Source organism: the organism of the source record quoted next, unplaced genomic scaffold, assembly GCF_019419815.1.
Source record: "Pyrus x bretschneideri cultivar Hongxiangsu unplaced genomic scaffold, Pyrus_bretschneideri_v1 Contig53, whole genome shotgun sequence".
In the NCBI taxonomy this organism is placed as follows: domain Eukaryota; kingdom Viridiplantae; phylum Streptophyta; class Magnoliopsida; order Rosales; family Rosaceae; genus Pyrus; species Pyrus x bretschneideri.
Window position 1 is genome coordinate 1230373 of NW_025999791.1, and position 23339 is coordinate 1253711.

The 23339-nt window shown below is 35.1% G+C and overlaps 4 protein-coding genes and 1 non-coding gene across 7 annotated transcripts; 3 read left to right on the forward strand and 2 right to left on the reverse strand.

The window, feature by feature from the left end:
- Nucleotides 1–5025: 5025 nt before the first annotated feature.
- Nucleotides 5026–5960, forward strand: LOC103959508 (VQ motif-containing protein 17). The gene has a single exon (XM_009371860.3). It carries the CDS (start codon nucleotides 5286–5288, stop codon nucleotides 5817–5819), a length of 534 nt encoding a protein of 177 aa, XP_009370135.2. The 5' UTR covers nucleotides 5026–5285; the 3' UTR covers nucleotides 5820–5960.
- Nucleotides 5961–10073: 4113 nt separating this feature from the next.
- On the reverse strand, nucleotides 10074–15025 carry LOC103958967 (probable plastid-lipid-associated protein 13, chloroplastic). Of its 2 annotated transcripts, XR_007253221.1 has the most exons (8): nucleotides 14683–15025; nucleotides 14173–14294; nucleotides 14005–14088; nucleotides 13765–13861; nucleotides 12948–13164; nucleotides 12502–12677; nucleotides 11379–11431; nucleotides 10235–10401 (listed from the first exon to the last, which is right to left on the reverse strand). XR_007253221.1 is itself a non-coding variant. In XM_048570541.1 (7 exons), exons 1-7 carry the CDS (start codon nucleotides 14962–14964, stop codon nucleotides 10315–10317), a joined length of 942 nt encoding a protein of 313 aa, XP_048426498.1. In that variant the 5' UTR covers nucleotides 14965–15025; the 3' UTR covers nucleotides 10074–10314. The 2 variants fall into 2 exon arrangements, 1 of the variants encoding a protein (XP_048426498.1); XM_048570541.1 differs by lacking the exon at nucleotides 12502–12677 and having other exon boundaries at nucleotides 10074–10401.
- A 114-nt stretch (nucleotides 15026–15139) lies between these two features.
- On the reverse strand, nucleotides 15140–15212 carry TRNAA-UGC. Its single transcript has one exon. It is a non-coding gene; the product is annotated as a tRNA-Ala (tRNA).
- Nucleotides 15213–15230: 18 nt separating this feature from the next.
- LOC103958951 (DNA polymerase delta small subunit) lies at nucleotides 15231–20355 on the forward strand. 2 transcript variants are annotated; one of them, XM_009371283.3, is made up of 15 exons: nucleotides 15231–15392; nucleotides 15649–15778; nucleotides 16239–16345; nucleotides 16425–16551; nucleotides 17021–17128; nucleotides 17716–17831; nucleotides 17920–18003; nucleotides 18268–18336; nucleotides 18419–18490; nucleotides 18578–18669; nucleotides 18780–18907; nucleotides 19119–19220; nucleotides 19356–19423; nucleotides 19567–19630; nucleotides 20048–20355. In XM_009371283.3, exons 1-14 carry the CDS (start codon nucleotides 15327–15329, stop codon nucleotides 19624–19626), a joined length of 1329 nt encoding a protein of 442 aa, XP_009369558.2. In that variant the 5' UTR covers nucleotides 15231–15326; the 3' UTR covers nucleotides 19627–19630; nucleotides 20048–20355. The 2 variants fall into 2 exon arrangements, with proteins under 2 accessions (XP_009369558.2, XP_009369552.2); XM_009371277.3 differs by having other exon boundaries at nucleotides 20067–20355.
- A 972-nt stretch (nucleotides 20356–21327) lies between these two features.
- Nucleotides 21328–23112, forward strand: LOC103958940. Its single transcript, XM_009371265.3, has 2 exons — nucleotides 21328–21808; nucleotides 22839–23112. The coding sequence occupies exons 1-2, from the start codon at nucleotides 21440–21442 to the stop codon at nucleotides 22926–22928; spliced, it is 459 nt and encodes a 152-aa protein (XP_009369540.2). The 5' UTR covers nucleotides 21328–21439; the 3' UTR covers nucleotides 22929–23112.
- The last annotated feature ends 227 nt before the right edge of the window (nucleotides 23113–23339 follow it).

Sequence of the window (23339 nt, forward strand, 5' to 3'; positions counted from 1 at the left end):
TGCTCAGTTTTGTCGTGGATCCAAGAAGCCCTCCTTCACACACTAACGATGGCAACTCAGCCGGTTTTTTTACAGAAGGAAGATGCTTTCAGATGACAGTTTGGTAGTTTCACAGGGATAAAGTTGAGAACTTATTCTCTGATAGTGGTCACATCAGCAACTGGGATCAGAGAGGAATGATCTAAGAGGAAAAGCTTAAACTCGAAGGAAAGCTTGTTCTATAAAGGCAACATAAAGGTAGAAGACAAGAACATTCAATTCAACATACATAAAGACTTCAAAGCTCTGCAACCTACTTTTTAGAAAATCTTTATTAAACAAAATAAAAGAGTGAATTCTTTCACTTTCTTCCGTGGAATTAGTTAACAAGGTCTTGCATCTTTCTATATCTCCCGAAAATAATCTCCCACTAAGAATCATTTTTGTTGGATCGCATTATAACGAATTCTGTGGGAGTTTTTAGGAAATACATTTAATTTTTATTAAATTAATGAAATTTATAAGACAAGAAAAGATAATAACTACTAATACGAATAATAAAATGATGGATTATCGTATGTGTGTGTGTATATATATTATGTAGAAACATGTAGAAAGATGAATAGGTCCATTTATTTATATATTTATTATATTTTATTAATTAATATATATTTAACTTACTTACCGTCTTTTCTTTCTCATATAACTTGTTTTACATTCTGTCTAACGTTTACATGAGAATTGCAAACTGAGGTGAAATGAGATTCGATTAATTTGTGATTATCACTTGATATAACAAAAATAAAATATATGAAGGCCTTAGTAACAAGGCACAGAAAAGAACTTAATATATATTTATTCCTATGGTACAGTCTTTTAATAAAAAAATTGATTTACTTATGGCACAAATTAACGATCTAACAATAACAACATACAAATCGTTCCGTTCGTCTAAGCCAACGATGGCACACTAGGAAAAAAAAAAAAAAAAACAAAAACCTAACTCATTTGAAAGAGCCTAAAATCCTACTCAAGGCTTCAAAGAGCATTTTTTTATACGATCTTTGAACAAGATCATCCAGCTAAGCTTACAAGAGAAGAGGGATGTTGTGCAACCCAAGTTCTAATTTTACCTAAGACTAAATTGTAGCAAAGGTCCTTGATTGATACCATAAGTTTATTTTTCGTCTTTAAATTCTACTAATAATTTGTCTCGTCCTCAAATTATGTCACTTTGTTGCACCAGTAGTCATTTTCAGTAACTCTGTCAACTCATCTGTTAAGTTGAGGGGATAAAATAAGAATTTTATAAAAAAATAAGAAAATAATTTTTTTTTAAAGAGAAATACCTGGCTCTTCAAGGATTGAGGAAGAACTCCTTAAAATAATTTTTTGCAGAGATGATCTTTACATAGTGATTTATAATACGAACGGTTTTTTGTTAAAAAAAAAAACAAAATATGAACGGTTTCGATCATAAGTAAGAAATTTGGTGAATAGGCCACAAAGTATTTTGAAGAGAAACTCCTCCTTAACTTTACGAAGTCAAACTAATTATAAAGAATTTACAATAGTTGAGATAAAAAAATTCTAATTGCTCCATTTTTCTCATGTTATTATTTTGTTTTCATCTTTGGATAAAATACCCATCTTACCCCTTAACTTCATAGAAAATTTGACGGAATTATGAAAGGGACACACGTGCAACACATTACAAAATTCAAAGACGAGAACAATTATTAAAAAGTTCATAGACCAAAACTAAACTTATGGTATAGTTTAAGGACTTCTGCTATAATTTAACCTATTATCTAATTAAGAAGGATGTCAAGATTTTATTAAAATAAATAAAAACAAAAAACAAAAAAAAAAGTTCAAAATTCAAAAAAGTGGCCTCGCACTCTTTCTCGTTGGATTGGCTCCCACTTCGGAGCCACAGCACGCACGTCGCCACGTGGCAGTTGAGATTGAGTCTTCGCTGTGAGTGAAAAGATGCCATCACATAATATCGTACCATATCATGCATATGAGTTGGGCCGTGGGCCGGCCCAAGCCGGCACGCACGAGACTCGTGTGCTCTCCCCGATGACGCAAACACCATCATCATGGATTCAAGGGTGTCAGTTCATCACGTGCACATCCGACGGTTATTATTCGCCGAATCAAAACCGGAAGATCTTTCACCCGTACACTCAAATATCGAATAAATAGTATTACATAAAATATTTTATCTGCCGGCTATCAAATTATTTAAGAAAAACTAATGAAAAAAATTTGAAAATTTTGAGTTTTAATAATAAGGATAAAATAAAAGGTAAAGTGAATAGTACCAGGTTTGACTTTTTAATGTAAAAATATGGTTTTTCGTTAAAGTGAACAGTACCGTGAGATTTTCATTAAAACTCCCAATTATTTATCATGCTCTCCACCCGGAAAAAAAAAAAAAAAGAAGCTCTAATTAAATTCCTAATTTCTTTTATTGTACAAATTATTAATCTTTGATGAATGGGAGATCTCTCATGCATCTTGTTGATGCATATACTAAAAAACTGTGCAGTTTGATTTATAGACACGAGAATGTGTGTTTAGTGTCAGTTTTATACAACAATGTTATTCTACGAATAGAGCATAGAGACTTAAAAAAAAAGTGTTTCTGCCTAAAAACTTTTTTCTGCTTTACATGTGGTGCAGTATTCTAGTATAATAGGTTATTGAATTTCTATCATGCGTTCCCAGGTTCGAAACTCTCTCTCCTTTGAATTATTGTAATAATTTTAAAATCTTTCCCTTCTAACGGTAAGATTAAAAAGTAAAACACCATTTAAGGGTTGCGTTCTCATTGGCATGACTTCCTTTCCCTGCATGCATGAACGTGTAAAAAGGTCAAAAAGTTTAAGCAGTTGAACAAATTGTTCTGCAAGCAGTCATCCGCCACCGAGCAAAATTCTAACCTAAACATTTTGTTTATATGCCATGCATTCATGCATACCTTCTAGTAGCATTATCAACATTTCTTAGCAGGATGATTTATCGAATATGAATCTCGTATTCTTGAGCAAAACAAAAGAGATTTTATATGATGAATACTAAATCCTACAACGAATCATATGCCTATTTTGTTTTGTTACAGTAAAACGAGACCTCTGTTAAGAAAATACTGCTAATTAATGTATTTAGGCCTATCCTAATCTCACTTATGCCTAGTTACAAAATTCTACCGAATGTTTTCATTTGTCCATTACATGCTATTATATCGTTTTGCTTTCTTCATTTTATACATGATGCCTAGTGCGAGACCCATTCTTAAATCCAGTGCAAAGACACAGTCAATATAATTATCTTATGAATTTGTAAGATAATTAAGAGTTAAACAAATGAGTTTGTTTGGGTTTTGCCTAAGTGTTTGGGATCGAAAGCTCCGTAAGTGAGTAGTGACAATACTTAGAACCGGCCATGCATGGTAGGTACTCTCTGTACGTGTAGCTATGAGGTGAAAGCATATTGACAAAATTAATGGTTAAGAGATTGACATCCATGTCGGTTTTGCAATTTAGCAAGTGAGATATACCGCATGCATCCGTACAAGTTTGCTTTTATATACATAACTATGAAAGATAATTAGATTCTCTTACGTAAATAATCTTCCATTGTTTAAGTACTCAACTTAATTAGACCAATATTTAACAACGTCCATGTTATTACTGGTTCATATCGATAGTTTTGTAATATAACATAACTCACTATTCATGGGTAGATTGATCTGAATACGATGGAATAGTACTGTTGCCCTTATCAAAATAGATATCGTCTCAAAATTAATAAGTTTAATTATTGTCAAACTTAACTTTTGGATGAGGTAGCTTTCAAAATTAACATGGTCTTTCCTTAGTGACATGCATGATTTGAAGTCGTGATATGTGCTTACCCTCCTAGGTTACAGTTAACTGCATTTAAAGAAAATGCAGATATATATGTAGTCGATATGCTATAGGTATGCTGTCTTTATTGTTGATACTATGGATATCGATGTTGTGAAGTTAAAGTTGTCAATATATGGTCGTATAGAAGAACTGTATATACATACACACACATACTAGTATACACAGCTAATTGAATTATTTTCTTCGATTCTACCCAGCTACAGGCATCATGCACTCGACTATTGCCGCGTGCTTTGCTGGATTGTACACAGTTTATTTAGATTACTTTAACCTAAAAAATGTGGTTGCTCGTCGGTTTGCTTCTCATAGCAAGTTTTAGATCTTGTTGAATTTGTATTGGCCTGAAACGCGGGATTAGGTACCGCTGTCGTACGCTTGTGCAAGCCATGAACCGGCCATGACTTTGTTTTTCTTCTACCTACACGTACGGTTTTGTGTAATGATCCATATATAATCCATGCATAATGACATATTACCCATATGGAGATGGAGAGGATAAGTGAACTTTTTCCTCATAAAAAGTTTGTAGATACAGAGATTGGTCATTAGTATTACGATCTAGTGTTATTAGATATACACATACTTCTTAAAAAGAACCACTCCGACTACATTAATTTTCTTATTTTGTGGCCCTTGCATCTTCTTATTGGTTATCACTATTATTAGCTTGTTACATTACCACACTAGACCAAACTAGACTATGCCAAATGCGTTAAATGTGAATTTTATAAAGTATATCAGTTTTGTATATTTAAATAGCGTATTAAGTGATTCAACCCTAATTAACAAACTACATGCATTACAATTTTGCAATTGACATTTTTTTTTGGACAAATGATAGAACAATCTACACAAACTTTATTTTACGGGGGAGGGCGATTCAAACACAAGACCGTTGGCTTATTAATTACAAGTTGAAAGGAAAATTGGGATGATTTGGGGCATGTCATGTATGATAAAGATACATCATACAACTTTGCACATCGTCTACCAAAACATAACATACATATAATATACACATACAAATTATAATGAAATCCCAATTGGAAAAGAGGGGACCAATGAGTTCCATTAATCTCTCCATTGACTCTTAACGTTTTGCCACACAAGGATTCATCCAACCCCTCCCTCCAAAAGCCAGCCTTTTTCTCCCATCTTGTTCTTTTTCTTAGTTTTTTTCCATTTGTCCTCCCAATTTAAATTAATGACAACTAACCACCCCTTCTATTATTCTTTTCCCCTTACATATAAACCTCACCTTCACCACAATTCTGAACAAATATTACACCAACTTCCTCAATCCCCCTATCTCTCCCAAAGGACCCAGACCCCTCTCTTTCTTGTTTCTCTCTCTAGATATTTCCCATGGAGGAGGCTCAGACACTAACCAAGAAGCAAACTTTCTGCTTAAATATGCCAGAAGCACTTGCAATCCACAGACACTCACAAACAATATCAAAACCAAAGCCCAAAATCCGAATTATTCACATATATGCCCCAGAGATTATCAAGACTGACGTGGCAAACTTCAGGGAGCTGGTTCAGAGACTCACCGGAAAACCATCGGAAAACGGCGGCTGCAGCAACAGGAGGAACAACAAGAAAAACCCAACAAGTATACCCAACAGAGAAGAACCGAAACCCAGCAAAAAGAATGCATTGATCATGGCTGACAAGATGAGAGCTGGGTGCAAGGGATTTGTGGACCAATCGAGAGAAAGAATTAAGGGAGAAGAAGGGCTGATGTGGAATGCAGAAAAATCTGGTGGGTTTCTTGAGAGATTTGCAGATTTGGAGGGGTTTATTCAGGAATTTGGTGGTGAATTTCCTTTGCTGCCTACTATGGATGCTCCAAATTCTCACCTCCTTCATGGCTTTGAAGGAACCCAACTTGTCTAGAAGGTCAAAAAAATTAATATTTTCTGTGTAATTCAAGAAAAATCTCTGGTTTTCATTAGAGTAGTCTGAAACATTTTGTTTAATTTTCTTGGGATTTTAGAGGGTTTTAACTTAATTCTAGTGAAATTACTTGTCTATTCATCTGTCTTTGCATTTTTCTAATTTTGCTGATGTTCTTATCTCTCTCTATTAATTTCTTGTGTAAAGATTATAATATTACTTTAATAAATAATTTATTTGTTTTTTAGTTTTTAATTGAATAATTAATATTTAACCTTTTGGATGTGGGAGTTGCTACTTGTCGTATGTATGTGGGGTCCACCTGTTTGTCTGGATGGAGTGGACAATTAGGGTTTGGTAAAACCAGGACTTAAAAAGATTACCAAAGAAAAAAAAAAAAAAAAAAAAAACCAGGACTTAAAAATAGGAACGAGTTGAAAGGAAAACTATGGGTTTTAGTAACGGAATTGTTATAAGCATTTCGAAAATATTATCTTACATTTTAAACTTTCTATATTAGAAAAAAAAAATACATTTGATAAAAGTGTAGAATAAAAATTTTAAAGTATCAATAACATTTTCTTTTTGATAAACGTAATACTTTTCTTGCAAGAATCTTGTTGCAACTAATTAATTAATTATGATTAGCACAAGTCGTCTTTTGGAAATTAATTGCAGATGCACGCTCCTCCTAAGTTTAGTTACACTTAGACTTAGTCCTTCTCAGAAACTTCCAATTCTTTTATTGCCCATATGAAATTAAACACATTTCTTGATTCTGCATAACCCACTTGTTCCTCATCATAAATAAATAAATAAATATATATATATATACATATATGTATGTATGTATATATTACTTGATTTAATACACACGTCTGCCTAGTTGGTTAGTGATTAATAACTTGAAACCCATAAAATAGAGTAAGAGAAAAGTAGCGATGAGGGATGATTTAGATTAGGGCTTCATACCAAAAATCTCGAACCGATAATTTCGGTAGATGAATAAAATAACCGAACCCGAATTGATTTTTTCGGTTTATTTAAAATTGGGAGCACGGAAAAAAAAATTCAGTATTTGGTAGGTTAATTTAGGTAAACTGATCTTTGCATGTACCTTGGGCCAGCGCCGTAATCCACCGTCCCAAGACGCTAGCCATTTCTCCAAATCTGGCGCCGATTCCCGTCTGAGGCAGCTGGTATCCCTAGCCCTAAAATCAAATTCGAAATATCACCAGAAATCCCTAATCTTAGCAAAATCTTACCTTGAACGCCGGAGAGAGCACACATATGTGAGGTCGACGACGAGATGATAAAGTAGTTGGTGGTGGGGAATGACGCTGGAGAGGGTAAACAGAGAGGGTCGAAAGGATATAAAGAGAGAAGGTCGAAGGTGGTGTAGTGTGGCCAAAGAAGTTGCAAAATGAGTCGACAGAAAGAGAAGCACCCAACAAGGAGAGAGTTGATTCTAAACAGAGCTTTAAGATTCAATCTCAAGGAAATCCAACAATTAATATTAATTCATTTAATAAAAGAAACTTTAACGAAAAGTTCCGGGTACTGTTTACTTAAAAAAAAAAATTATATTTTTACATTAAAAAATCATTCCTGATACTATTCATTTTACCTTTTATTTTGTTATTTTCGTTAAAACTCAAAGTTTTCAAACCATTTTCATTAATTTTTCTTTTAATAAGAGCATTGTCGGTTTGGTTTGGTGTAGTTTTATCCAACAAACCCTTCATGGATTCCGAATACCATACTAAAATTTTCAGCAAGTCTCGGTTTTGATTACCTAACGGTTCGGGAGTACGAGTTTAGTTTTTATGGGGACAAGTTCAGTACGTTCGGATTGGATTCATTTTTCATTTTTCACCGTAATTTAGATGATTATGTTTATCTATTTTCTAATACTATTTTATATAAATATCCCATCTGCAAGTGTACGGACAATGTACATATGTCCTTATCGTAGGAAAAGGTGCATGCTTCCTTCTTAGGGCTTCCCCAAAATGTTATTTGATTAGAACTGTCTATATTCCAAGTCATTCTTCAAATGTTATAAAAAAAAATAAAAAATAGAATGTCTTTATGTATATAAATACTTACTGTAGATTAATCTGTTTTATGCCTATTTTCTAACGTTATTGTATATAATGTCTCATATGTAATTATACGGACAACCCTTGTGTATATATGTATGGGTTATGGATTTATCGACCTACTCTATGTCAACAATGTCCTTATTAAAAGAAGTGGCAAATTGTTTGGCCAAATTGGCCTTTATGTTTTGTTAAAGTTTCTTTGGATTGAGACCTTCTTAATGTTATCTCAAATGTCTTCATTGATATTTAATAAAATTGCTAATGCTATCATTTTCGTCTACATAAAAAGTTGCACAATTTATTATTATGGCTACTCCAAAATGCATTTATTTGACCGCAAACATTTGTATTTTAAGTCATCCTTCAATGTTGTTCCTAACTAGAAAAATCCTTCATTAATCTACTCTTCCACCCGCTTAGTGTTGATAATATACTTTATTCAAAAAAATATCCTCTGTATACGAACCAGTTTGATCGTCTATAATTGTGCGAGTGAACACATTTGGTTAGATAAACTTAAATTATAAGAACTAAAATAAAAAATAAAAAAATTTAAAAAAAAAAAACCCAATTTCACAGTTTATATTAATAGTTGACTTAAGACACAGCGGTGGAAAGTCAAGTTTTTGTTGAATTTATTATTTGCAAATAATTAAGATGGCGGTGGGACTGGGATTACTCAAGGCACCATTTGTGCCTCTGACGATGCTTTAATGTGTCATCACACAACGACCGTACACCAAGGGTCAACCATTAAACATATTTCCAAAATTTGTAAGCAGATAGAGAGCATTTACGACAAGTTCTTGTGTTCGATTTCTCTCTTTGCTAATTGTTATGTGGTTGTGGGAGAGGTAGAGTCAAACACAAGACCTCCGCGAGTGTAAGGATGAATTCTCTTGATGGTTGAGCAGCAAGCCCCGTTAACTTCACTTAAGTAGTTCAGAGTATTTACTGTTACAACTGAATAAGATGCTCAATTCTCACTAATCCCATATAAATTTGTTTATGCGATTTTGTTACCTCTAATTTTTATCTTATATTCTTCCGGTAATGTATTAGACCGGATTCAGAAGTAGAATCATGGAAAACCGAGGCAGTGGTAACATGGGGAGGCTTCAAACCCTAATGAACGGTTTAAAATCGATATCTAGTGGAAGGTGTTACAAGCCTACATCCTCATACCACAGACTTTTTGGCCGAAATGGTCCTTAAAATTGTTAGAACTCCTAATTCCGGTCCTTGAGATTTAAATTGATGAAAGTGATTACTGAGATTCCCCATCATCGATCATTATGGTTATTCTATGAAAAAACTCTGTTCAATTAAAGAAATCACCAATTCAAGTGGAAGGATTGATTTGACAAAAATATCTTCAATTTAATAGAAAATTTTCACAAAATGATCAAAATAATTGACGACGAACAATCTAAACAACCACTTCTATCAATTTTAAATCTCAGAGACCAGAGTCAGAAGTTATGCCAATCTCAGAGGCCATTTCAACTAAAAAGCCTACCACTAATCAAGCAGAATCATATTTGAATGCATATTTCCGAGTATACGGTATAGGAAGAAAATATCATACCATCCTATAGAAATTGATTTGAAGTTGAAGCTACACCACATATTATACACCTCCAAGGTTCCTTAAGTTTTAAGTCAATTCCGTAAGGATTAGAAAAAAAATTCTCATCACCAGGCCAAGGAAAACCAAACAGACTAATCAAACCAAAAAGAAAAAAGGAAGCGATTTTCACTCTCCTTTATCCTCTGCACCGTCCGCGGGTTTCTAGTCACAAGATTGAATAAATTAACGGTGGATTAAGGTGCAGAAACAAGTAGAGGAGTGCACGAGGAGTAAAACGGGAGCGTGAAAATCATTTTCCGAATTAAATATTGGAATGCCCTTCCGGGTGATGTAAGGTCAAGGCTGAGAGGCTGAGAGGCTGCGAGCCTTGATGTGAAATTAGCAAGACAGCAGAGAGCCCATCTTAGTCAAACAACGTGGTGCAATTTAGTCAAACATTCTCACACTTGACAGCAACCTTAATTTAGCAAATATAATCCCACTTCTTATCCAGTTAATCTCTAATTAGTAATTAATCACACACAACTAAAAATAAAACACATTAAAAATGCTCAAGACTTCCAGAGGACAACAAACCCGAACCCAACTCAAAGTTTGGTTCATTGACTTGACTTTTAGTATTTTACAAAGACGGAAACATTTCAACTAATTTTAATATTTTCATCGCCGATTATTTGGAAGAATTTCGGGACATAAAACGGAAATAGTAAGAGAGGAAGTGGTAAATATAGAACTTTTTTTTTAACTCAAATATGTGGAAAAAGTAGAAAAGTTGAGTTATCTTACATAAAAGCACCTTTTAGCTTTCATACTCTATGACGCTTTCTTCCAGCGGAGACTCCAACCTTGTAAGAACTTCAGGAACTCCAGCAGCATCTCGTATTATCTGTACCAAACCCAGTTAAAGAACTCAAAACGTGATAACATATAACGTGCTACACAGCAACTTCAATATATCGAACATTAAAATGATCTTATATGGTGATTACGAGTGAAAATGTTTCTAATGCACATACATTACTCACAGACCAAATACTTTACCACCTACAATTAAAAGTAACGAACAGCGTCTCACATATAGCCCCTAACGTATGCATCACTCCTCTCACTGTCAACCGTATGAGCAAAGCTTTTGGATGAGGTAAACCACTCAAAATTCAAATGTCTAAGTTTGACTCTACAAAACTTGTGTGCGGGGTTTGTGAAAATAGTGTTCAATCGTTCGTCTGTTGATGCAGACTTTAACAGTCAGAAAATCTTACATGCTAAGTAAGATTTATTTATAGCAATATCCAGAGATAGTTCTATAATAAAACAGCACAGACTAATGAAATTAGTCAAGGTCGTTATCTAGTGTCTAGTGAAAACAGTGGATTCTGAATACAAAAAAAAAAAATAAATAAAAACAGCATACATGATGCATTTATAAGTTTCACCCTCTTTACGAATGTATTTTAAAATTTAGAAAACTTTCTACCACACACATGAAAATGCATCAGATTAAATATTTTTGGAAAAACATGAGGACTCTCAGTTCTTTCCCATGGCAAGGAAAGGAAAATTTATTGCAGTTGCTACCAAGAAAAGGGAAATAACTTCATCTTCCTCTACAAATTAACTTCCTCATGCGAGATGTTTTCCCATTAATTTAGCTATATTTTAAAACTATTTAAAACATAAATGAACCACCTGTTTTAAGTTTCACCAAGTTTTGATATGTCAAACTAAGCAGATTAATTATTTTTTTGTAGCCCTGCAATTCTCTTAATCATAGTGAGATAGGGGTCATATTTTTACGAAGTAAAACGCATGTGAAACAAATTGAAACTGAACCACAAGATTAATACGCAGTATAATGCTTACAAGTATCTCCGAATCAAGATAGGAGATCATGAAGAGTCTCTCAAAAGCTCCAGCTGCATGCACAAAGTAAATGATCAGCATGGATTCATAATAAGAACTGGGTGAACATGGAGAGAAATCAGTATGGGATGAGGGTAGAAAGTTATGCTTTAATTTATCATCTTGGATAGAGCATTAGCAGGGAGCAGCACATACTAACACAAATAACACGTGAGCACATAACCACTTAATATGGAGCTAGGTTAGCATATAGGCAAAAAATGAGATAAGGCAAAACTGGGCGAGGGTTATCGGATTGAGCTTTAGCAAGGTGCAACATATGCTACTACAAAATTGAATGAGGGTTATTGGATCCATTTTTTTTGTTTTTGAAACTAACAAGTACTAAGCAATTTCACTACATTCATCATTTTAAAACTAAAAATTGGATCCAAGAAGGATACCAAACATCCCCTTAATATTCTGGATTCTAGACTGCAAACAGATCAAGCATATTCAGCAGTTGATGCCACAATGTTTGAATCTCAGTCAAAAGATTTATTCTCTGGTTATGGCCATGCTTTAGAGCACCTTAGTATTTAGGACAACCAACAAAAAAATTCTAACTGACAGAGAGTAACATGAGAGACTTACATTTACAGATAGAAAAATCTCCTTCAAGATATCGTACCACTACCCATAGTCACCATCAATGACTGCCCCTTCAGACTTAGGTATTTATCATTTTGAGAAGGAAGAAGAAGCAGCTCATCTTTCAAGGAAAGCAAATGTTTTATAGCTCTCTTAATTCCACCTAAATTCAATTAACAGGGAAATAAAGGGAAAACTTCTACTGTAAAAGGAAAGATTAACTATGGTCTAGTGGTATTCCTCCTCACTTGTAAGTGAGAGGTCTTAGGTTAGATTCTCGCCAAAGGAGAGTTTGAATCACATTATTGCTAGCCTAATGTGAGGCTTAGCCCACTCCCCCACCCCTAGTGTAGATAATATTGTTTGTTCAAAAGAAAAAAAAAATTGTATATATATAAAAAAATGAAATAAATTAAAAGACTTAAAGAACAGCAACAACATTTTCAGAAATTTTAAGGTAGGCATATGACGTTTGATCAAGTGCTAACAGTACCTCACAGAAGACTATTGGCACCCTTGGATTTACAGAAAGGAGACGTAACGGCTGATTAACATGCAGGGAGGGTTAGGATTCATAGGATAAAAGAACTCCCCAGCATCTTAGCATCTTTATCCCAAATAGTCAGTTTCCAACGTTCATATACTGTCTTAGTAAATACTAAATAGTACCTGACCACAAAAGAGCACATATTCTTCTGACTATGGCTTGATTGAAGTGATTCAAATTTCATAGACTGCAAAGAAATTCGCAAGCATCTTCTATCCCAATAGTTGGTTATCCATAATTTAATATACAAGTACTGTTTCATTGTGTATTACAAGCCCAAATCATGGCAGATATTATTCTGACAACACGTTTAAAGGAGTTTACTGGAGCTTGAGACTCAACCATGCAATTAAGATAAAGAAATAACTGGCTCAGAAAAGCATCACACTCACTTAAAGGAACTTTCAGCCCGCTGGAAAAGGCATCCCTAATAGGCAGAGGAAGTTGTTGCACTATGTTTACGGCCTGACCAAGTGCACCTTTTAGCTGGTCTGGTATTGCCTCTTCAATTACTTTTGGTGTCTCAAGAACCCCCTCAACATATTCCTCTTTCATTCGAACTGGTCCCTCCACAGTTAACTTGGTTGACAAAGTAAACTTGCCTTCTATCTGCACAGCACCAGCGCGAGTTTCATAGTGAATGCTCAGATTAAAAAATTATATCAGAATGCAAACAGAACAGACAAATAGAAGAAATGATAGGTAACATCATATCTAAATCAAAAGTATGGCTTCACTATTTCTTATCTTAGAAAATACTAGCAGACTAAAACCTTTACTTCTTTCTCCCTCCCTTTCTCACTTTCATTTGTATCTAACAACCATATTACATGAATTTAATTAGATGGGCTATTTGCTACTATTCCTAAGTTTCCAGGAAAAAGGATGAAAACAAGTTGAAAAATTTGGTTTACAGAGATCTACTGGCTGCTCTTGTGATGTGGTACCTCAACAAATTACACATGCAAGCCAAGGTTCTGGTGCAAACACAACCAACTTGCCCTAACCAAACACTGTTGTTATAGCATAAACCAACTTGCCTTAATCAAACGCTGTTGTTATAGCATAAATATGATTCATGTCAGTTCAATGTCCTTAAAATTGTGCTAGAGCTGTGATTTCACATGGATATGTGACAAGTGCGGTATTTACCCTCATATAATTGGACATATACAATGGACTGAGGACTTTTAAAGTAAAAATATATACCGAGTTCAACACTTTCAATTTTGCTGTAATCTTTGCATTCTCATCCTTGAGGACCACCTCCATTTTTGTCAAACTAGCCAAAGTTGAAGGAAACCTCCTGCGGCAATAGAAACATTGCTTAAATGCATCAATACAGTAAGCTACCTTTTAATTCAAACTTCAAATTAATTACATATAAAAACCCAGAAAAATTTCTAGACCAACCAAACAATGAAATAGATAAACGTGTGCAGCACTTACTCAAACAAAAATCTGGCAGCAAATAGACGTGGGCTTCCAGATCCAAACCACTCGAAATTCCATCGACCTTCCAAAAAAGGCGACCTGGGTAGCTGAACAAACCATTGAACATCTCATCCAAACCAAAAAGAAAAGGTGTTGTAATGCATTGTTCAGATATGCGCTTACGTTGTAGGACGTTGTGTTGGATTGACTCGTTCCAAAGCAGTTATCCTCTCATTCACATCAATCCGCTCCATGTCTGTTGTCTTCCCTGTGACTAACGCCTCAAAACCCCCAGCATCCTTAAACTGAAACAAAAGGTTTTCACATTAACTTTTTGACAGAGAAATTCTACAACAAGACCTTTTACTTTTAATACAAAAGGTTCTTAAAAATTAAAATCAACATCACACAATGAACTAGAAAATTTGATCGAAAACGAGAGTTTAATTGTTACTATATAGGTCTCATGAGTTTCATTCCTATAAAATAGTGGGACGCACATACGAAACTCAGTAATCCCGATCATTTTGAACCTGAATGCATCAGCACACTTGTAATTTGAAAATAGCAACCAAATAGTGCCTTACAATTGCCATGACTCTCATTACAACTTCCTAAACAACCAATTAGTGCAAAAAGCTAACTATTTCTCTTCTAATTAACAGAATTCTATGTAAAATTGCACAGGCTCACAGCGAGAAGCAGCGATTCTTTGGCGGAAAGCCTCTCCATTTCCTTAGCATACGCAGCAGAAGCGCCGGGCACGGCCTGCTGAACCATCGCTCGGCACACGGACCGCCGGAGCCGAATCATCCCCACTCCGGAACATTTCCGGCGGCACTGCGGCGACCGGCCAACGGGGACCAGCGAAGTGGCAGCGGTCGAAGAGAAGGACGACGACGGCGGTGAAGACGGAGACGAACAGCGCGAGGCAATCGAAGAAACGGCAGAGAGGTGGCTCTGCACGGACGCCATTGGAGAGAGGGAAACCCTAGGGAGAGAGCTGAGAGAGGAGAAGTGTAGTGGCGTTGAATAGTCTGATGCTACAGTGAGAGGCGTGGTTGAAGTGTGCGAGGGAAGCTCGCGTGCGTCCGAGGGAGGGGTACTTTCGTCATTGGATAAATACGAGGTTGACAAAAAAAGTGAAATTTGGAGATGCGGGGTATCGAACCCCGTACCTCTCGCATGCAAAGCGAGCGCTCTACCATGTGAGCTACATCCCCATCTTCACTTTTCGATATGATATTAGCAGATTTATCGAGAATAATCAGTGTTTAGTTTGCCCTACTTAGCTTCGGCCGGTGAAATTCTCTGCTGCTCTTTCTTATTTTCCCGCCATGGAAGCCATGGAAATCGATTCGGAGAAGAACCTCCACAGAAAGCATTGCGCCTACACCTTGCTGGTCTATACTCTCTCTCTCTCTGTCAAGAAATTTTACTTCTTACATCAACTTGTTTGTTTGCCGAGAAAGTATAAATTTTTTCTTGCTCATTCCGAAAGTTCAGTTCTTTTTCTAGGGTTTCTCAGCAACCGTTCCCAAATTACGAGCCACAACTGACATTTTCTGAGCAACTATCATGAAATTACTTCTTGATTCAAAGTTTGTTTATTGGGCTTTTATTTTCTTTGAGATTATGTGTTAATTAACTTAATTGTAGGACGAGAGGTTTGAGATTCAGAAGGAAATGTACAGGGGTCAACAGTACAGCCAAATATACTTCGCCCGTCTACATATGATGAGGACGCTCCTCTATTCACTTGTCCCTAACTGGAAACCCTATTTGCCAGGTTCTCAATTTTTTTTATTTACTTCAGCATTTTCTAAATTTTAGATTTCGTTTTCTTGTTAAATGGCGTTCTCGACGGAGTTGATAGCACATTGCCCGTAAATTTGTCTTTGAATTGGCTACCTGTGGAAGATAATCGGCTTTGTATAAATTAATTTAAAGTTTCAATCTTTTGCATCGATTGTCATGTTATTTTTTTATTTTTTTTAAATTTTTTTTATGATATCTGCATATCAAAATCTCTTCTTACTGAAATAGGGGTTTGCAGAAAGTTATAATTTTGATAGGAAGAATGGGGGTCAACTGTTCGTACGTGTCATTTGGTTAGAATGAAGGCAGGATTTTCTTTTGGCTACTTGTTGGGATTTTTTTTTCATTTATGTTAAGTGTGAAGTATCAGTGTTTTGTCTTTCTGTTAAAATCGCAATCTGAAATATTGGGTGTTCTGTATGGTGTTGTAGTTTGCACAGTTTTGGAATTGGAAAGGGACAAGGAATGCATCGTTGTTGGAACCCTCTACAAGGACATGAAACTCAAGCCTTGTGTCCTTGATGAGTACTCTAAGACGGTAGTGTACTTGTGCAATGTTAATTACTAAGTTCTGAGATTTTCTACTTTACTTGTTTATAATACTGTAAATTTTACAGAGAACTGTGACACCACTTGTCAAGCCTCATAATTTTGTGCACCCGGATGACCATCTGATTTTGGAAGATGAAAGTGGAAGAGTTAAGCTTTCTGGGAATGTGCTTTCACCTACTGTGTATGTAACAGGTCTGTGTAAAAAGATACTACAACAAAGAAAAATAGTTACTTGAACTGTTTTGATTATGGTCGGGAAGAGTCCAAATTGCTTAACATTCTACTATGAATCAATATATTTGAAGCATGGTAATGTAGGATAGGAATAGCTAGGAACATAGAAGATATCCAGAGTCACTCTTGCCTTCAGCATCAAACCAAAGCTGTATTGGAGTCACTTCCACCAATGGTGTATCCATTCCTTTTTTGAAAATTAGCCCTTTTTATAGGCTAATTGGTAAATGAATATGGAAAGGTCCACATAGTTAGAAATTCTAAAGACTAATATATGACACTTAATGCATTATTTTTATAACATACAGGGACTCAAAGGAATGAACGGTAAATGTGTAAACTGCATAAGAAACTTGAAATACTCTAATTTCTTAATTTCCGACTTGGCTTCTGTATCACGGCTCATTCTACATTAACATGTTGGTAGGGACTGTTGTTGGTTTACATGGAAAGGAGACTGATGCCGGTGACTTCTTAGTCCTAGATGTCCTTGAAGCTGGCTTACCACCCCAGATAGAATTGCCACTGAAATCAAGTATAATCTTTGAATTTTCTCCCTCTCTTTTTACTTTGCAAATTTTCTTCTTTGCAGAAATGTTTGTGCTTGGCCATTTGTTTCTTTAGACTTTCACCTTATTGTTTAATATTATTATAGAAGGGTCTAATAACTTTTGGAATCTAAACCAATTCATGCAAGTTGAATACGACAAACTGTTGCAGAGATTGAAAGAGAGTAATGCTAGAATTATAATATAGGTGAGAAATGTACATTTGAAAAAACGTCGAATTTATGCAAAAGTATGTTCGACAATTTTAGCTATAAAAAAATATGTTTAAGGGGGAGCTAAATTCACAGAAAGTGCAACTTAAAACCTTTGCTTGTTAAGTGGAGAGTCTTGGCTTTTAGTCCCCTTTATACTTGTTCAAGTTTTCTCAGTTCTAGGAAGTTACAATGCCATTTTCATTACAAGTAAAAAGGAAAAAGGAAGTTACTGTTTATATTTCTATTTTTTATACAATGTTTGTCTTGTATTTAGTTTCTCATTTCCTCTAGTATTCTTGTTCTTCCACTATTACCTTTACCTCAACCATTTTATACTAATTTTAATTTGTTTGACACAGGAGAAGGCAAATATGTTGTTTTTGTATCTGGACTTCGTGTTGGAAGCAGCTCTTTAAACCCTCTGCAGTTTCAGCTTCTTGTTGATCATATAACAGGACATTTAGGAGATGAGAAGGTTTGTGCCGTCTTATCCTTCATTATTGTGTGCTGTGCATTATATATAAAAGTGTCTTAACATGCTAACTTTGTATAACATTGAATAGGAACAAGGTATTGCAGCACAAATAGTTCATGTTGTAATTGCTGGAAATTCTATTGAGGTTCCTCGTGGACTTCTTAATGGACAGGTAAACCATTTAGATCTTTCTGATAATAAGGATGAATATGATTGTTTAACTTTAATGATTTCTTATAAACTGTTGGTGGAGAGGGCAATGTGAACAAATATAGTTTTGAAGTTTTTTAATCTTCATTGAAATAATAAAATGGAAACCTAAACCTTTTGTAGTTTAGTTTCTTAAGATTTTAATTGAGATGCCTGATAGGTTTATTTGCTACAAGCAAAACTTAGCAGTTTTCTTTTTAATAGTCGTTTTGTTCATTGTTGCTAGAATTTAGCGTTAAAGGACCAATCAAGGTTGTCTGAGCCAATTAAGGAGTTGGATATATTGTTGACTCAGGTTTGTTTAGTCATTTAATTAATCAATATACCTCATCTTTGCTCGCATCATGAACCACACTGCTTTAATCTACATATTCTAGATTGCTGCAGGTTTGCCTTTGGATATAATGCCTGGTCTCGATGACCCTGCTAATTTTGCCTTGCCACAGCAGGTTTGATCTATGTCCGTGAAAGTATATATATATCAACTATTCCGTGCTCAGCAGGTTTGTTTTTTGCTGATATGCTTTTCCTTTCAGCCTTTGAACAGATGCCTTTTCCCTGGATCATCGGCTTATAACACGTTTAGATCATGTACCAATCCTCATTGCTTTGATCTTGACGATGTCAGGTAAAATAAAATTGTAGATCTAATTTGACTTTGGCATTGTTGATCAAAATTTCTGTTTTGGCAATTCTTGTGGAGTAATTATTTTGACGTACTGGTATTGTGGTTTTCAGGTTTCTTGGAACATCGGGCCAAAATATAGATGATCTTGATAAGTATTCAGAAGCAAAGGATAAACTTGATTTTATTGAAAGGACATTGAAGTGGAGGCATCTGGCACCAACAGCACCTAATACTCTTGGTATGAATTATATCTTTTACTTGTGTAGTTTTGTTGGTCATCCAAATCAATTTGCTATGTTAAAGTGGTTGTCTGGTTTGGAAATTTCAGCTTGGCTGAAATTTGTCTCCAATTTGAGAATAAACAATGAAAATAATTAAGACAATCTTTTGTAATTTTGATCTTCCCATGAGTTTTTGTTTGAGTTTCTCCTGTTATTGTTATGTTTCAGGGTGTTATCCTTTCACGGACAGGGATCCATTCCTGATCGAGAGTTGTCCTCATGTTTACTTTGTTGGTAATCAGGATAAATATGATAGTCGCTTAGTAAAGGGTATTTTCTTGTAACTTCAGTAATCATTTAATAAAAATATTTTTCATGCCAAAAATGGATTTTTTTTATTTTTTATTTTTTATTTTTTATTTTTTATGTTCATCACTTGAATGGTCTACAAACTTCCAATTGCAGGATCTGAAGGGCAGATGGTAAGACTCATTAGCATTCCTAAATTCTGTGAGACGGGAATTGCTGTTGTGGTAAGCTGTTTGATATTTGAGCATGCTGAGAACTTCTCGAGGAATAAATTTTGATGTCTTCATGATGTTAGACGAGTTTTTGCGTACATCTGTTGGATAATTTCTCACATTCATGCTTATGTCGGTGTTTCCCAATTATACAGTTAAACTTGGGGAATCTTGAATGCCATACGCTCAGTTTTGGGACTCAATTCAGCTCATAACGAGGTATGGAGTTCATCAATTACAGTTCTGACTTCTTCGTAATTTGCCTCCGGTCAATGTTTTCTTTACAAGTGATAATCAAAGGAGATGTATAAGTATATTTTATCAAACTTTCAGTTTAGATTAGAAAGAAGGCTTTTCCTGTAAGATCAAGTTATAAAAACTCTGAAAGAACGCAAAATTATGATGCTTTATGGCACAACATGCTAATTGATTTTAGTTGAAATATCTGGAAGTAATGTCATAGAAGCACTGATAACTCAAAACTCGTTTCGATGGATTTTTAACTCATCCAACTTGCTTGAAAGAAGTCTATACTATTGATGTGTTGTCGAGATGTTGTCATGTACGGAATTTCTTGAACATATGGAAATGCATGTCCCAAAACCAACATTAAGATGCTTACTGAAATTTTCTCAGTTAAAATTCGAAATTTCAGACATCCGAAGACATCCTCTAACAGCGTTTGTGAAGATCCATTGAAAAGAAATCCGAATGGATGGAATATGCGGAGCCAGAGTGTGTATTTGTTTCTTATTGTAACATTTGCTTGTTGAATATCTTATATATGTTCTACAAATGGCTTTTGGTGTAATCTTTATGGTATTTATTTTCAAGTAGGCTTTCAAGTTCCAAACGTGGGATGTAAATTTTATCAACTGATACAATTTTTGACGATGTGGTGTTAAACATTATTCAGGCATTAGATTTCTTTAGTTACTTCTCTATCTTCATTGTGCAAATGATTTCACTGTACAAACGTCATAATTTAAACAGTTCATTCTCTTTATCAATCTCTAGAAAATTTCATTTGGTTTAGAAACAGTTAATATTTTGCTCCTAGTTCCTTCTTCCATAATCTGAGCTTGGAGAAGGAAGAGATAAGATGGCCCTGTGGAGAATGTGGTCAAAAATCTATTTTAGAGTCATATCACAACGACTGAATTGATTATCTTAATGCATTTAGATACTAAATTACGTAGTATAAAAGATTTTCAAAATCTTCACAAGCCTCCCTTAGTTATATGAATCAAACAAGGTGATGGTTGATCACGAGGATGTTATTTGTTAACCTAAACGAAAGTTGATTTGTTCGACACATGGATGGTTAAACAATTTTCAAATTAAATATATTTTTCTAGAGACGATCTTTAGATAAGGATAAAGAAAATCGGTTGGTACTATAAGATTTGTACAATAAAATAATGACGCAACTTCATCTAAAGAAAAACGGCACTTTACCTGCAGAGTCAACTACTATTCCTTAAAAAGAGAAGGGGCATTTTGTCTGAAAAATTATAATTTTGTGGTCCAAGGGGTTGAACAAGTTCATTCCAGGGGGCGAGAGTGGTACAAAAATTGGTTTAAACTCAAACAGAACTATCAAAACGACAGGTTGTGGCCTAATTTCTCACCAAACCCAGATTATTACCGTTGCTTGGTCCCAAACCCGGAATCAGATCCAACTTTCTCTTCGCCACATCCTCCGCATCCGCAACAACACTGCAAATGCATGTCAGGATTGAACGTGGGATTTTTGTCGTGGAAATATATATCTCATCAGATAATAACATACATACACTGCACCTCCAGGCTCCTCTTTGTCTCTTATAACGGCTATATTTCCCTCACTCCCCCAATTATTCAAATAATAATAATTCACTAACTCTAACGGTCCATTTCCATTTTCTCACACATACAGTGTACGTACATTATTAATCACCAAATTACGCCAACCCAAAAACATACATTATAATCCACATTGCAATTTTGCATGCTCTCTCTCTCTCTCTCTAATTTTACAAATTTACAATGGAATCTCTCACTACTGGAACCCCTACTACTTGTTCTAGTGTTCAACATGTGACCAAGAAGTCTTCAGACGAGCTGCTGAGGAAATTTGCTGATTCCGGGGACGAGGCCGATGCCTCGGCGAGGAAACAGCTGGCGGTGAGGATGTCGAAGCGCCGGAAAAGAAGCCGGTTGAACGGGGAAGGGGATCATCAGTGCGATAGTCCGTCGAACGGGAGGAGTACTGGATTGGTGGAGAGGAGGTCTCTGCTTCCTGCTGGGACTAAAAACAAGGCGTTGTTTAGGAAAATTGGGATTCATGGCGGCAGGGCTTCACACCTCAGGGCGACGGATATCAGGAACAAGTCCCTCTTCGGTTCAATTCGCAAGGTTAGATTTTTTATTTTTTATTTATTATTTATTACATTACATGAAATGTTTATTTTTATAAAATATGTGTCGAGATACAATCTACAGAGGAGAAAAAGATCCCGAACTCGGGATCTCAGGTGCAGGCGCAAATGCTTTTTAAGAGATCAGTTTATAATTATTTGTTTAATCTGTTGAACATAGTGCTCAAAGAGCCCCAACATTTCATAAAATAAATCAAAAATTAACTATTAGAAAACGTTTTCGAGACTTGTAGCTCAAGTAATTAAGAGTATTGAAAAGAATAGCGACATACAAAGTTACCATGGGTTGTAACTCAAATCAAACCTTGTAGCCCACCCAAACTAAACTTAGTAGCATTAAACTCATTAGGAATTCTCTATATTAGTAACGGATTAGGTAGCCCGCCCAATTGAAAATTTCTGGCCCTGTCCTTGTTGCACACTCACTTACATACGAGATTTTGAGGTCTTCCATTGATTATCCTTTCTCCAATATCGCTTGTGAAAAACTAATACGCCATTACTCCTTTTGCTCTAAATCGTAAACCCTAAGCCCGAAATAATACTGCATCAGTTCTTTTGTGATCTGAGGCTCATCTGTGGATTGTCCACTAGGGTTTAGGGTTGCAGCAACTCTGTGTTGCAGCGTTTTGGACCTGTTGGTAGAGCTGTCACTAGCTTGGTCCAATCTGCCAGCTAACCAAATTTTATTGGTACTGAGAGGGTAAACTTAGTGTTAATTTTCATTGATTGATAAGAGAAATTTGTATTGGTACTGAAACACAAATCACGAGAGTATTTTTTTTCACGTGTTATAATTAGATTAGACCTATAGTTGATATGTTCTACTTCTAGAGTAGATCAATACAAAAATAACTCTGGTCGTTTTTTGAGTAAAATAAACAATACACAGTTGATGAAGATTTGTGAATATTTTTAATACATTGTTTATTACAAGTGGAAATGAAAAGTCAACTTATATTGATGTTACTGGTTTTTCTGTGTGTTGTGATGATGTTATTGTGCAGACATGGAGAAGGACCATTGAAGGAGCTTCAAAGGTTTTCATGGAAAAGCATTACAATAGGCACAAGCGTTTGATCAATGACATTGTCTAGCTCAACACACAAACACTCTCTTACTTCAAATTTCAGAAATTTCTATGTTGAAACCCCAAATTTTTGCATCAAACTTGTATTCTTCATTCTTTTTCTAATTTATTATTTATGTATAAGGAATTGTAAGTGCTTTTGTTGTTAGATTATCAGTCGGAGCTATTAATCTAATCGTCCATTTTCTGAATGTGTCATTTAAAATCCTACTTCTTTTTTGTTTTTGTTTTTTTTTTTTTTTAACATTTCCGGTTGTTTTTTGTTATTAGGATAGGTGAATTATTCTAAATCCATCCCTCGAAAGAACCAGACATGATAATTTTTCATCATCCAGCTCGCACGAATCAAACAGGAATCAAATGGATCCATATAAAAATAAAAATCAATATGTTATTCATAGCCACACATATATGAATG